The following is a 12,095-nucleotide window of genomic DNA, read 5'->3' on the forward strand; positions in this document are numbered from 1 at the left end:
CTATTTGACAACTCATCCTCAAAAATGACACAAGCTCTTCTTCAATACTGAAAAAACAATTTACAAGGACTAGGACTTGAATGGGGGGTCTTTTTCTTTTTACATCTGCTGCCAATTCCTGTGTATTGTGTTGGAAATTTACAACTGAGTTCGATTCCCGGCACAGGCAGCTCCTTGTGACTCTGGGCAAGTCACTTAACCCTCCATTGCCCCATGTAAGCCGCATTGAGCCTGCCATGAGTGGGAAAGCGCGGGGTACAAATGTAACAAAAAAAAAAAAAAGATTGACCAGGGGCAGTGTCAGTAGCAGAAGTAAGCAACAGGACCACTGAGAGAATAAGCCGGGCCCGGGGCAAGGCCGCCCCCCCCCCCCCCAAGGATCTTCGCCGCCACCGCCCCCCCCCTAGGATCAACACCACCACTGCCGCCCCCCCCCCCCCCCAGGATCCACTGCCCCATCCTCCCCGATAGCTGCTGCCGCCTGCCTGCCCTATTTGGTACCTTGGCTGGCGGGGATCCCAAGGCCCCACCAGCATAAGAATACATCATCCAGCGCTGCTCTTCTTTCTTCTGCCGCGTGGCCTTCCCCTGAGGCTGCTTTTTCTCTCAGGTCATGCATGCACGGCCTGAGGGGAAAAGCATCTGCAGGGGGAGGCACTGTGGCAGACTGTGAAGAAAAGCAACCTGCTGTGTCTGTTCCTACTACTACTACTACTATTTAGCATTTCTATAGCGCTACAAAGCGTACACAGTGCTGCACAAACATAGAAAAAAGACAGTCCCTGCTCAAAGAGCTTACAATCTAGTAGACAAAAAATAAAGCAAACAAATCAATTAATGTGAAGAGAAAAGAGGAGAGGAGGGTAGGTGGAGGCGAGTGGATACAAGTGGTTACGAGTCAAATGCAATGTTAAAGAGGTGGGCTTTCAATCTAGATTTAAAGATGGTCAAGGATGGGGCAAGACGTAGGGGTTCAGGAAGTCTGTTCCAGGCATAGGGCGCAGCAAGACAGAAGGAGCGAAGTCTGGAGTTGGCAGTAGCGGAGAAGGGAACAGATAAGAAGGATTTATCCAGGGAACGGAGTGCACGGGAAGGGGTGTAGGGAAGGACGAGTGTGGAGAGATACTGGGGAGCAGCAGAGTGAGTACATTACTACTACTCACCCTCCCAGTCCTCCCCAGCCTCCAAGGGGGGCCTGGCGCCAGAGTTTTCTCTCTTTTGCTCCTGTTGGGGCATGATCACCCGGGTCCCGTCAGGAGAGAAAGACCCCGGCGCCTGGCCCCCCTTGGAGGCCCGGGCCCAGGGAATTTTGCCCCCTCCGCCCCCCCTCTTGGCGGCCCTGGTAAGCAACTGTGTGACTGTCTGTCCAGAGGCAAAAGGATGTAGTGTTGGAGGAGTTGGGGCACAGCTCATCATTCTTCTATTGCTTAGTTTTTATAGAGTTCCAGTTTCATTTTTTTTCTCTATTCATGATGATCAATGTTCCCAATAGAGAGAGGTGAATAGTGGCATGCCCCAGGGACCTGTACTGCTACTAGTGTTATTTACATTAATTAATGGTCTAGAAAAGGGGGGTCACTCAAATTTACAGATAACACACAAATTCCAAAATATTTGAAACACAGACTGTAAGAAATTGCAGAAGGGACCTTGTAAGACTGAGGAATGGGCATCTAAATGACATGAAATTTAACGTAGAGAAGTGGAAAATGAAGTTTGTAGGGAAAAATAATCCTACCTTTTACTAAAACAAAGACATTCTGGACTTAAAAACATTTTAACATGGGACTTTCCTATACATTAAGCCCTGATTTTCTGCAATAGTATTTAGGGCTTTTTAAATATTATTTTTTGCCATTAGCACATGGGAGCATTTAACACCTTCTATTTAGGAGGCACTAACTGCTCTTGCATTAAGTCCATGTTATCCAGCGTGTGTAAACCCTGGATAATGACTTTTATAAAATTAATCCATGGTCTATGTGCATAAGAGTGTACAGCAGGGGCGGACTGAGAGTGATCTGGGCCCTTGGGCACTAAGGGTCATGGGGCCCTAATCACCTATCAAAAATGATTACCAACTAGATGGAAGCTAGAGGAAAGTGGGCCCCCCTACTGTTATGGGGCCTCGGGCACTGCCTTATTGTCGCAATGGTCAGTCCATCCCTGGTGAACACAGTGACAAGAAGGTACTTTCTTGCCTCCTATCCCATGACTGTAAAATTTTCTCAGGAGACTCTCATGAGGAACTTTGTCATAAGTTTTCTGAAAATCTAGATACACTACATAACCAGCACCCTTTATCCACATGTTTATTTACGCCTTTAAAGAAATGAAGTAAATTGGTGAGGCAAGACTTCCCTTGGCTGAACCCATGCTGTCTCTGTCCCATTAAACCATGTTTGTCTACCTGTTCCGTAACTTTATTCTTTATAATAGCTTCCACTATTTTCCCCGGCACTGAAGTCAGGCTTACCAGTCTGTAATTTCCTAGATCACCCCTGGAACACTTTTTAAAAAATCGGTATTATATTGGCCACCCTCCAATTTTCACATAGTACAGATGATTTCATTAACAACAGATCTGCAATTTCATGTTTGAGTTTGTTCAGTACTCTACATTTTCCAGGTTCACTGAGATTTCTTTCAGTTCCTCCACATTGTCATTTTGAAAGCCATTTCTAGTACAGGTAAGCCCTTACATCTTCTTCCATAAAGACCAAAGCAAAGAATTCATTCAATCTCTCCGCTATGGTCCTCCCTGAGTGCCCCTTTTGCTCCTTCATGATTTAATGGTCCCACGGATTCCATCACAGGCTTTCTGATTCTGATGTGCCTGAAAAAGGTGTGACTATGAGTTTTTGTTTCTGCGGCAAGTTTTTCTTCATATTCTCTTTTAGCCTTCTGTATCAGTGCTTTGCATCTAGCTTGACACTGCTTATGTTGCTTCTTATTTTCTTCATTCAGATCCTTTTTCCATTCTTTGAAGGATGCTCTTTTGGCTCTTTCACTGGCTGTTGTTTGCTTTTCTTTCCACCTTTGTTAATATGTGGAATACATCTGGTCTGGGCTTCCATTGTATTTTTCAACAATGTCCATGCCTGATTTAAAGTCCTAACCTTTGCAACCGACCCTTTCAGCTTCTTTTTAACAATTTTCCTCATTTTGTCATAGTCATCCTTTTGAAAATGGAATTCTGCTACAGTAGAATTTTTTAGTGACTTCACTCCAGATATCAGCTCAAATTTGAACGTTATGATCACTGTTTCCCAGTGGATCAAACGCCGTTACCTCTTGTACCATGCCCTGCATTCCACTAAGGACTAGATTTGAACCTTCTTGTCAGTTCTTGGACCAGTGCTTCAAGAAGCAGCCATTTATTACATCTAAGAATTTTACCACCCTAGCATTTCCTGATGTAACATTTATCTAGTCAATATTGGGGTAATTGAAATCACCATTATAATGTTGTCCAGTTTGCCAGCTTTCCTAATTTCTGTAAACATTTGTTCATCTGTCTGTTTGTTCTGTGTCAGCAATGTTTTTTAAAGAATAATTATCCTGCTTATTTTCGAAGGAGAAAGCCAGCCATCTTCCGACACAAATCGGTATAATTGAAAGCCAATTTTGGCCGGCTTCAATTGCTTTCCATCGCAGGGCCGGCCAAAGTTAAAGGGGGCGTTTCAGCAGGGTACGGAAGGCGGGATGGGGGCATGGTTACGAGTCATAAAACACCATCACCAACACCAGAAGTGAAAAAAAAATCACTGCACAATTTCTTAAGAAAAAAAAGGTAATAACCACTCAAAGAACTTGTGTAATAGGGTGACAAAGAAGACTGATTCAGCAAAATTGTATTTACAGTACTTATCTTAAAAAGCTGTATATTTCTGTGAGCAGTACATCAATTAGAGTCAGAGTCCCATAAAGAAAAGAGCTTTTAAAGTAAAGAATACAAACCTAACCCGGTACTGGCATGTCTAATATTTACACAGCTGCAGTAATACCAGCCATAGACCTGGTGTAACCATGGTCACATAAATGTGGCAGTGACATGTGTAACTGACTGTATTCTGTAAGTTACATGTGAAAGTGGAAGCTCCGCCCATGTTCCATTTATGCTCCATCCAATATATAACCCCCTTGCATTCACACACTATCCACTGGATTCTATGTAGCGTGACTTAAGTTACATGCGCAAATCCGGTCATATTCTGGATTTGCATGTGCAACATAATTAGTTAACAAGCCAATCAGCTGACACTAATTGGTATTAATTAAAATTTACCCACACAACTGTCTAAGCGTATTCTGCAACGTGATATGCGTAAATTCTAAGTTGCATAGCTGAAAAGGTGGCATAGTCATGGGTGTGGAAGGGGTGGGTCAAATTTGTACACGTTGTTATAGTATACACCCAGTCCATGCCTAATTTAGGTGTCAGCATTTACACCAAGTTTTACTTGGATAACTCTCCATGACTAAATTTAGTTGCACGGATGGGCATTCGGTGTATTTTATAATCTGCATAGAAATTTAGGCTTATTCTATAAAGTACATGTAAATTTAGGCATATTTATAGAATATGCCTGGGTATATTTTTTACGTGGATTTTTCAGGTGCCATATATAGAATCTAGCCCTATGCCACTTTCGCATGCCTTTACAGAATAGCGCTCAAGCTCCATGCTAGCTTCTTCATGAGTAAGTGTATATTTAAACATGCAGGGGGAATGTCAATGGATGCCAGTTATAAAATTGCCCTTCATGTGGATAGTGCCATGGTGGGGCATGGGCAGAGACAGGGTGGTCCTGGGACTTATTCGGATAGTGGCAATATTCAGTCTGATATAGAAGGCTCTCCTAAGTTATCTGGATAAGTTATCTAAATAGCGAACTGAATATTTGCCACTATCCAGATAAGCTCCAGTACTGACTGCCTTATCTAGAAATTCAGTGCTGGCCACTATCCAGATAGGACTAGATTCTATAAATGGTGCCTGGAAAATCCATGTGAAAAAAAATACGTCTAGGCATTTTCTATAAAGTACGCCTAAATCTAGGCATACTTTATAGAATAAACCTAAATTTCCACGCAGATTATAGAATATGCCAAGCGCTCATCTGCACGACTAAATTTAGTCGTAGGCAGTTACACCAAGTAAAACTTGGTGTAAATCTCAACAACTAAATTAGGTGCAGACTGGGTATATTCTATAACAACACACATAGATTTCTGTAACACCTACAACCCACCTATTCCACGCTCATGGCCAGACCTCCTTTTCAACTATGCTGCTTAGAATTTACATGCATCTCGTTACAGAATATGCCTAGACAATTGTCTGCGTAAATTCTAACTAATGCCAATTAGTGTCAATAATTGCTTATTGGCAATTATCAGCACTGATTGAAATTACTGCAAGAGCCACGCAGTAGCCGGGCGGTAACTCCATTTTGGCACACATTGGGCGCACGTAGACACTTACATGGCTTAGTAAAAGGACCCCCATGTTTCTTTCCTAGCAAGAAGTTTGTGCTTGTAAACTTTATGGTCCCTATTAGTTGGATTTTCAAAAGTGAGCTTCGCTGAAAGCTTCCTTTTGAAAATGTGATTCCAAGTCTGTGGGCCACTCAGACTAAAAGCTGACTTATAGAGCCATGCCCCCTAATAATGAGCCTGTGGCAGGCAGTGTTATATTTATAACACTGGCCAGGGCCGCTGAGAGACAAAGCTGGGCCCAGGGCAAACAATCTTCAAGGCCCCGCCGGTGCCTCACCACTGCTGCCATTGCTCCCCCACCGTCACCGCCACCTCCCTCCTGCAGCAGCGAACGAGAGAGTGCTCTGCTGGCTACATCCTGCTTCCTGTGAAGTAAGTTCCTGTTTACACAACGGCAGGACGCAGCAGGAAGAAGGACCTGTGGACGGTAGAGCAGTCTCTTTTGATTGCTGGAGCCGAGCCCTCCTTGGAGCCTGGGCCCAGAAAATCTTGTCCCCTCTGCCCCCCTCCTCTCTGAGGCCCTGATGCTGCCTGCAACATGCAAAAACATTGATTATTCAGCAGTAGTATCTGGATAATGGGTGCCACTGAACATTAGAACAGAGTGGTGATTTGCAGGCATTAGCTGGACAGTAGCGAAATTCAGCTGCCATTTGGACAGCCAACAGATTTTAAATTTGGTACAATGTTTAATGGGCAACCAATAGGGTATAATCAGAGAGAGACTGATAAATTCCTGCCTACAGCAGCCTGTTATCAGACAGGCTACCACATTTCAAATGAGTTGTAATGAACACAAATACACAGATGGCAAACCCAAATAAATCCCATTGCAATAGTCTAAGGTAGTTAGCACCATCAATTGAAGGATAATGTGAGTCTGCAGCCGACAATAACTGCCAAATTCATATCACCAGATTCAAATTTAAAAATGCAGATCAAAATATACTTCCCAATTGCATTTTCATTAACAAACATTCATCTACTAATACTATCAAATTTTGCAAAAAAGGCATGAGGCATCAGCTTTATCTATTGGATTTTTAGGAGGTACATGGAGGTAAGGAATGCCTTACCCACAACCTCAGTTTTCTTTAAATTAGGGGCCCTTTTGCTAGCATTAAATATTAGAGTAGCCTAGTGGTTAGTGCAGCAGACTTTGATCCTTGGGAATTGGGTTTGATTCCTATTGCAGCTCCTTGTGACTCTGGGCAAGTCACTTAACCCCCATATACTATCAGGTGAATTTTCGAAAGAGAAGGGCGCCCATCTTCCGAAGCAAAACGGGAGATGGGCGTCCTTCTCTCAGGGTCGTCCAAATCGGCATAATCGAAAGCCGATTTTGGGCATCCTCAACTGCTTTCCGTGGCGGGGACGACCAAAGTTCACGGGGGCGTGTTGGCAGTGTACCGAAGGCGGGATGGGGGTGTGCTTAACAGATGGGCGTCCTCGGCCGATAATGGAAAAAAGAAGGGCGTCCCTGACGAGCATTTGGCCGACTTTATTTGGTCCCTTTTTTTTCACGACCAAGTCTCAAAAAGGTGCCCGAACTGACAAGATGACTACCGGAGGGAATCGAGGATCACCTCCCCTTACTCCCCCAGTGGTCACCAACCCTCTCCCACCCCCCAAAAAATTAAAAAAACATTTTTTTCCAGCCTCTATGCCAGCCTCAAATGTCATACCCTGCTCCATGACAGCAGTATACAGGTCCCTGGAGCAGTTTTAGTGGGTGCAAAGCACTTCAGGCAGGCAGACCCAGGCCCATCCCCCCCTAGCTCTTACACTTGTGGTGGTAAATGTTGAGCCCTCTAAACCCCCCCCCAAACCCACTGTACCCACATGTAGGTGCCCCCCTGCTCCCATAAGGGTTATGGCAGTGGTGTACAGTTATGGGGAGTGGGTTTGGGGGGGGGTTGGGTGTTCAGCACACAAGGGAAGGGAGCTATGGACTTGGGAGCAATTTGTGAAGTCCACTGCAGTGCCCCCTAGGGTGCCCGGTTGGTGTCCTGGCATGCCTTGGATTTGGTCATTTTTGAAATGGGCGTCCTCTGTTTCCATTATCAGCGAAAACCTAGGTCGCCCATCTCTAAGGTCGGCGATCTCAACATTTAGGTCGACCATCTCTAAGGTCGACCTAAATGTTAAATTTGGGTGTCCCCAACCGTATTATCGAAACGAAAGATGGACACCCATCTTGTTTTGATAATACGGGTTGCCCCGCCCCTTCCCGAGGACGTCCTCAGAGATGGGCACCCTTAGAGATGGTAGTCCCCGTTCGAAAATGCCTCTCCACGTAAACCACTTTGAATGTAGTTGCAAAAACCACAGAAAGGCAGTATATCAAGTCCCATTCCCCTTCCCTTTAAAACAGGATTTTAACATGTGGCAAGCCCAGGACTAATGTTGCATCAAGTAGGGGCATTCTCAGGATTCTTTATTGCATTATTGTTTCCATTAGTTTGCAGTACCTGCTGAGAGTTAATATGGGACCACTTACCACCTCTTATTTAGGATATGCTAAGTGCTCCCGCGTTAACTCTGTATTAACCAATTAGCACGCGATAAATGTAACATGTTAGCCGGTTAACCCTTTCACACCCTCTCTCCACCCACGCCATGTCCCCTGACAGAAAAATTCAGTAATGCATGGTTTAACATGTGGTAACAGGCAAATTACTACAAAACCTGTTAATGCGGTCGCACGGTAGTCTGTTTTCAGGTGTTAGATCTGCGTTAAGTGCTTGACCCACTTTATTAAAATGGCCCCTTAATTGCTAATTTATTATCCTGCATCTAATTTCTAGTAGCAGTTAACACACAATTAATCACTCCTCAATGGCACTGGTCGCAACTTTTGGCATAGCTACGTGAGGCCACGGGGGCCTGGGCCCCCGTAGATTTGGCCCTGGACCCTCCTGCCGCCGACCGTCTCAACCCCCCCATCGCCAACCCTCCCCCGCCGTCACCTACCTTTGCTGGCGGGGGACTCCAACCCCCGCCAGCCGAGGTCCTCTTCTTCCGGAGCAAGGCTTTGTTTTGTTTGAGTCTGATGTCCTGCCCCCTCACCTCGTGCTCTGGACCCCCCCCCCCCCCCCCCCCCCCCCGCCGAACTTTGGCTATGCCCCTGCTTCTGGCACTTGAAAATGAATGTAATCAGCAAAGAACATACTTATCAAATTTAGGACCCTGTTTACTAAGGTGCGCTAGCATTTTTAGCGCATGCTAAAAATTAGTGCACACTAACCGTGTAGATGCCCATAGGAATATTATGGGTATCTACATGGTTAGCACGTGCTAAAAATGCTAGTGTGGCTTAGTAAACAGGGTCCTTAGGGGGTCTCTTACAAAGCTGCGGTAAGCCCAATGCAGACTTACCGCTCATTAATCCAGAACTACCACCGGGCTACTGCAGCAGCCTGACAGTAGTTGCTACCCCAGCATGCACCACTTCCGGCACGAGTTACCATGGTTCACTTGCCGCACGGCCATTTCTTTAAAAAAAAAAGACAGCCTTTTACCCGCTGCAGTAAAAGAAGGCCTCAGCATGCGTCAAAAACACACACTGATACCAGCACAGACCCCTTTTACCGCAGCTTGGTAAAAGGACCCCTTAGTGAATTTGAGAGAGAGATCAGAGGTAAAATGTAAATCGTACACAGCATAGATGAAAATACAGAGCCTTGTGGGATGCTGTACTCTGATAACCTGCAGGCTGACTCACCTCCATCATTCACCACCTTAAGCCATCTCTATTGCAGGAAAGACTAAAGCCAGTTTCTCACTTGCCCTGTTAAACCTATCTCACCCAATCAAGAAAGCATTAACTCATGTTCAATGGTGTACATTACTTTCAAATGACTTACCTTTGCTAGCTCAATGAAAATCCACTATTTTTGTTAAATGCATTTTACCCTAAATACAAAACATTCTAAAGATATTAGTGACTGCATAGTGAGTTAACGGCTAGATTTTGTAAAGTGCATTACTGTGTTAGCGCGTGCTAATGCACTTAAGACCTATTAAAATGCTCCCACTACATGAAATGTGACCCACAGTAAATAACATGCATGGTAATGTGGTAAGTACCCTTTAAATTTAGCCCTAAATATAGGGCTCTTACCATATTATTTATTTCTGTGGATCACATGGCGGTTACTTACGAGTAAAGTGGTTTGAGGTAGATGGATTAACACTGTCACTGCTGTCTGCACTTTCACTGCTAGAAACGTCTTCATCTGATTCCTGTACAGAAGAGCAGGGTGAAGAACCATCCACTTCTTCAAACTTCCTCTTTAAAATTCCACTCATAGCTGCAATGCTGTCATATGCACCTATAGCAGGAAACAAAGCAATGAAGCATTTCACACCAGGCCACACAAGCAAGGTCTCGAAGGTAATGTTTCATAGTGCTATTTGTACATAACTTGACAGTTTGCAAACCCAATAAAGGGGCTAAATATTAAAAGCTATTTACAAATATATTAGGTTAATCCAAAAGAATCATCATGTTTGCTGACCTTTCTGTATACTTAAATGCAATATGATTTATGATTTATTTCAAATCTGCTATACTGCTAAACACAGAACATATCAAAGCAGTTTACAATGTAACAATAATAAAAATAATAAGAAGGAACTCCAATTATTTATAAAGAAAAGCCATACACACAAGACCAAACATAATAATCAAGTAAAACTTTAAAAATAAAACCTCCTAGGAAACAAATCTGCAGCACTGAGATACCCAGATACAAAAATAAATAATAAATATCACAATAATTCTATTCAATTAAAACCTAACAACCATAGAGGGGCATTTTGCACATTACATCCAAAATCCAAATAGGAAATAAGGTCATTTTTGAAAATACTGTTTTGAACAAGGTTTTATGCTTTGGATGTTTTGTTTTTTGGTCCATTGTCGAAAAAAGAAAACCAAATAAGTGCAAAATGTAGAGATTCATGCCATTGGGTTGTAGGAGGAGCAGGGGCGTAGCTACGTGGGGCCACGGGGGCATGGACCTCCATAGATTTGGCCCTGCCCCCCTGCTGCTGACCCTTTTGACCCCCCTTCCCACTGCTGCCAAAGTCCTCTTCAGCGCTGGTCTCCAGCGCGGCTGCATTGCTGATCTGCAGTGCAAGGATTCTGTTTCTGTGAGTCTGACGTCCTGCACTTAGGAATGTGCAGGATGTCAGACAGACTCACAGAAACAGAATCCTTGCACTGCAGATCAGCAACGCGGCTGCACCGGAGACTGGCGCTGAAGAGGACTTCGGCTGGCGGGGGTTGGAGAACCCCACCAGCAAAGGTACCCAACGATGCCATTGGCGGCAGGGGAGGGTTGGCGGCAGTGGGAAGGGGGGTCGAAAGGGTCGGCGGCAGGAGGGTCAAAGGTGGTGGCGGTGGTGCTGGGGGGGTCAAAAGTGGTGGGGGGATCAGCAGCACCAGGGAGGGGAGCTAAAATGTACCCCCTCACCTCAGGCTCTGCACGCCTCTCTGCCGAAGTCTGGCTACGCCCCTGAGGAGGAGCCAGCATTTTTAGTAGACTGATCCCCCAGACATGCCAGCAGAGCAATGTTCACTTCAAGAAAATGCTCCCAGGTGCATATCTCACCATTGCTCCCTTATCTTGTCCCCTGAGCCCTCCAAAACCCACCCAAAACACTCTGTCCCCCACTGTACACCATTACAATAGCCCTTATGGGTGAAGGGGACACCTATATGTGGGTACAGTAGGGCTTTGGTGACTTTGGAGGGAGGTCACCGTTTCCACCACAAGTGTGACAGGTAGAGGGAGATAGGGACCTGGCTCCCCCACAGTGCACTGCATTGACCACTACGCTATTCCAGGGACCTGCATGCTGCTTTAATAGACCTTACTTTAACATCTGAGGCTCTCATAGAGACAGGTAAGTAATACTTTTATTCACATTTTTGGGGGTGGGAGGGGAGTCAGTGACCATTGGGGGCACTGGGGGGGGGTCACCCCTGATTTCCTCTAGTGGTCATCTGGTCATTTAGGGCACCGTTTTGTGCCTTATTCATTCTGAAAACAGGTCTAGACCTGTATGGTTTTGTTTTGTTCCATTATGGCTGTAAAACGTCCGAGTGTTAGGCACAACCAATCCTGCCTTCAAAATGCCCCTGACATGCCCCCTTGTGATTTGGACATATTGTAGACGAATTGCATAGATACACATCTGCAAAATAGGTTTCAAAAATACCAATTTGGACGTTTTGAGAAGAAACATGTCCAAATGGTGCTTTATGACACTTTTTGGATGTCTTTTTTTTCTTTTGAAAATGAGCCCCATAGTATTCTTCTAACCCAAAAGTCTGCATAAAATAATATGTCTTTATTAATTTTTTGAAGTTTTTAGGGGAACTTTCTGCTCTTATATCAATAGGAAATTGATTCCACAGGGAGAAACTAATTAGAAAAATGCCTTTTCTCTAGTAGACTCCCATCATGCTTTAGAACGAGGTGGCATCACAAATTTATGTGCCATAGTTGATCTAAGTGCCCTTCCTGGAACCTAAGGTACTATGCTAGATATGATGGAATCTTGGTTTACCATGCTTTGTGAGC

General features: G+C 44.6%; 1 protein-coding gene across 1 annotated transcript in view; it reads right to left on the reverse strand.

Annotated features, from left to right (window-relative positions):
• CSRNP3 (cysteine and serine rich nuclear protein 3) overlaps positions 1 to 12,095 on the reverse strand; it is a 104,906-nt gene that overhangs the window by 52,615 nt on the left and 40,196 nt on the right. Inside the window, exon 2 of the mRNA XM_030209485.1 lies at positions 9,666 to 9,836. Coding sequence (XP_030065345.1) covers positions 9,666 to 9,836 — 171 coding nt within the window. The remainder of the gene's footprint in view (positions 1 to 9,665; positions 9,837 to 12,095) is intronic.

This window comes from Microcaecilia unicolor, chromosome 7 (genome assembly GCF_901765095.1).
Source record: "Microcaecilia unicolor chromosome 7, aMicUni1.1, whole genome shotgun sequence".
In the NCBI taxonomy this organism is placed as follows: Eukaryota; Metazoa; Chordata; class Amphibia; order Gymnophiona; family Siphonopidae; genus Microcaecilia; species Microcaecilia unicolor.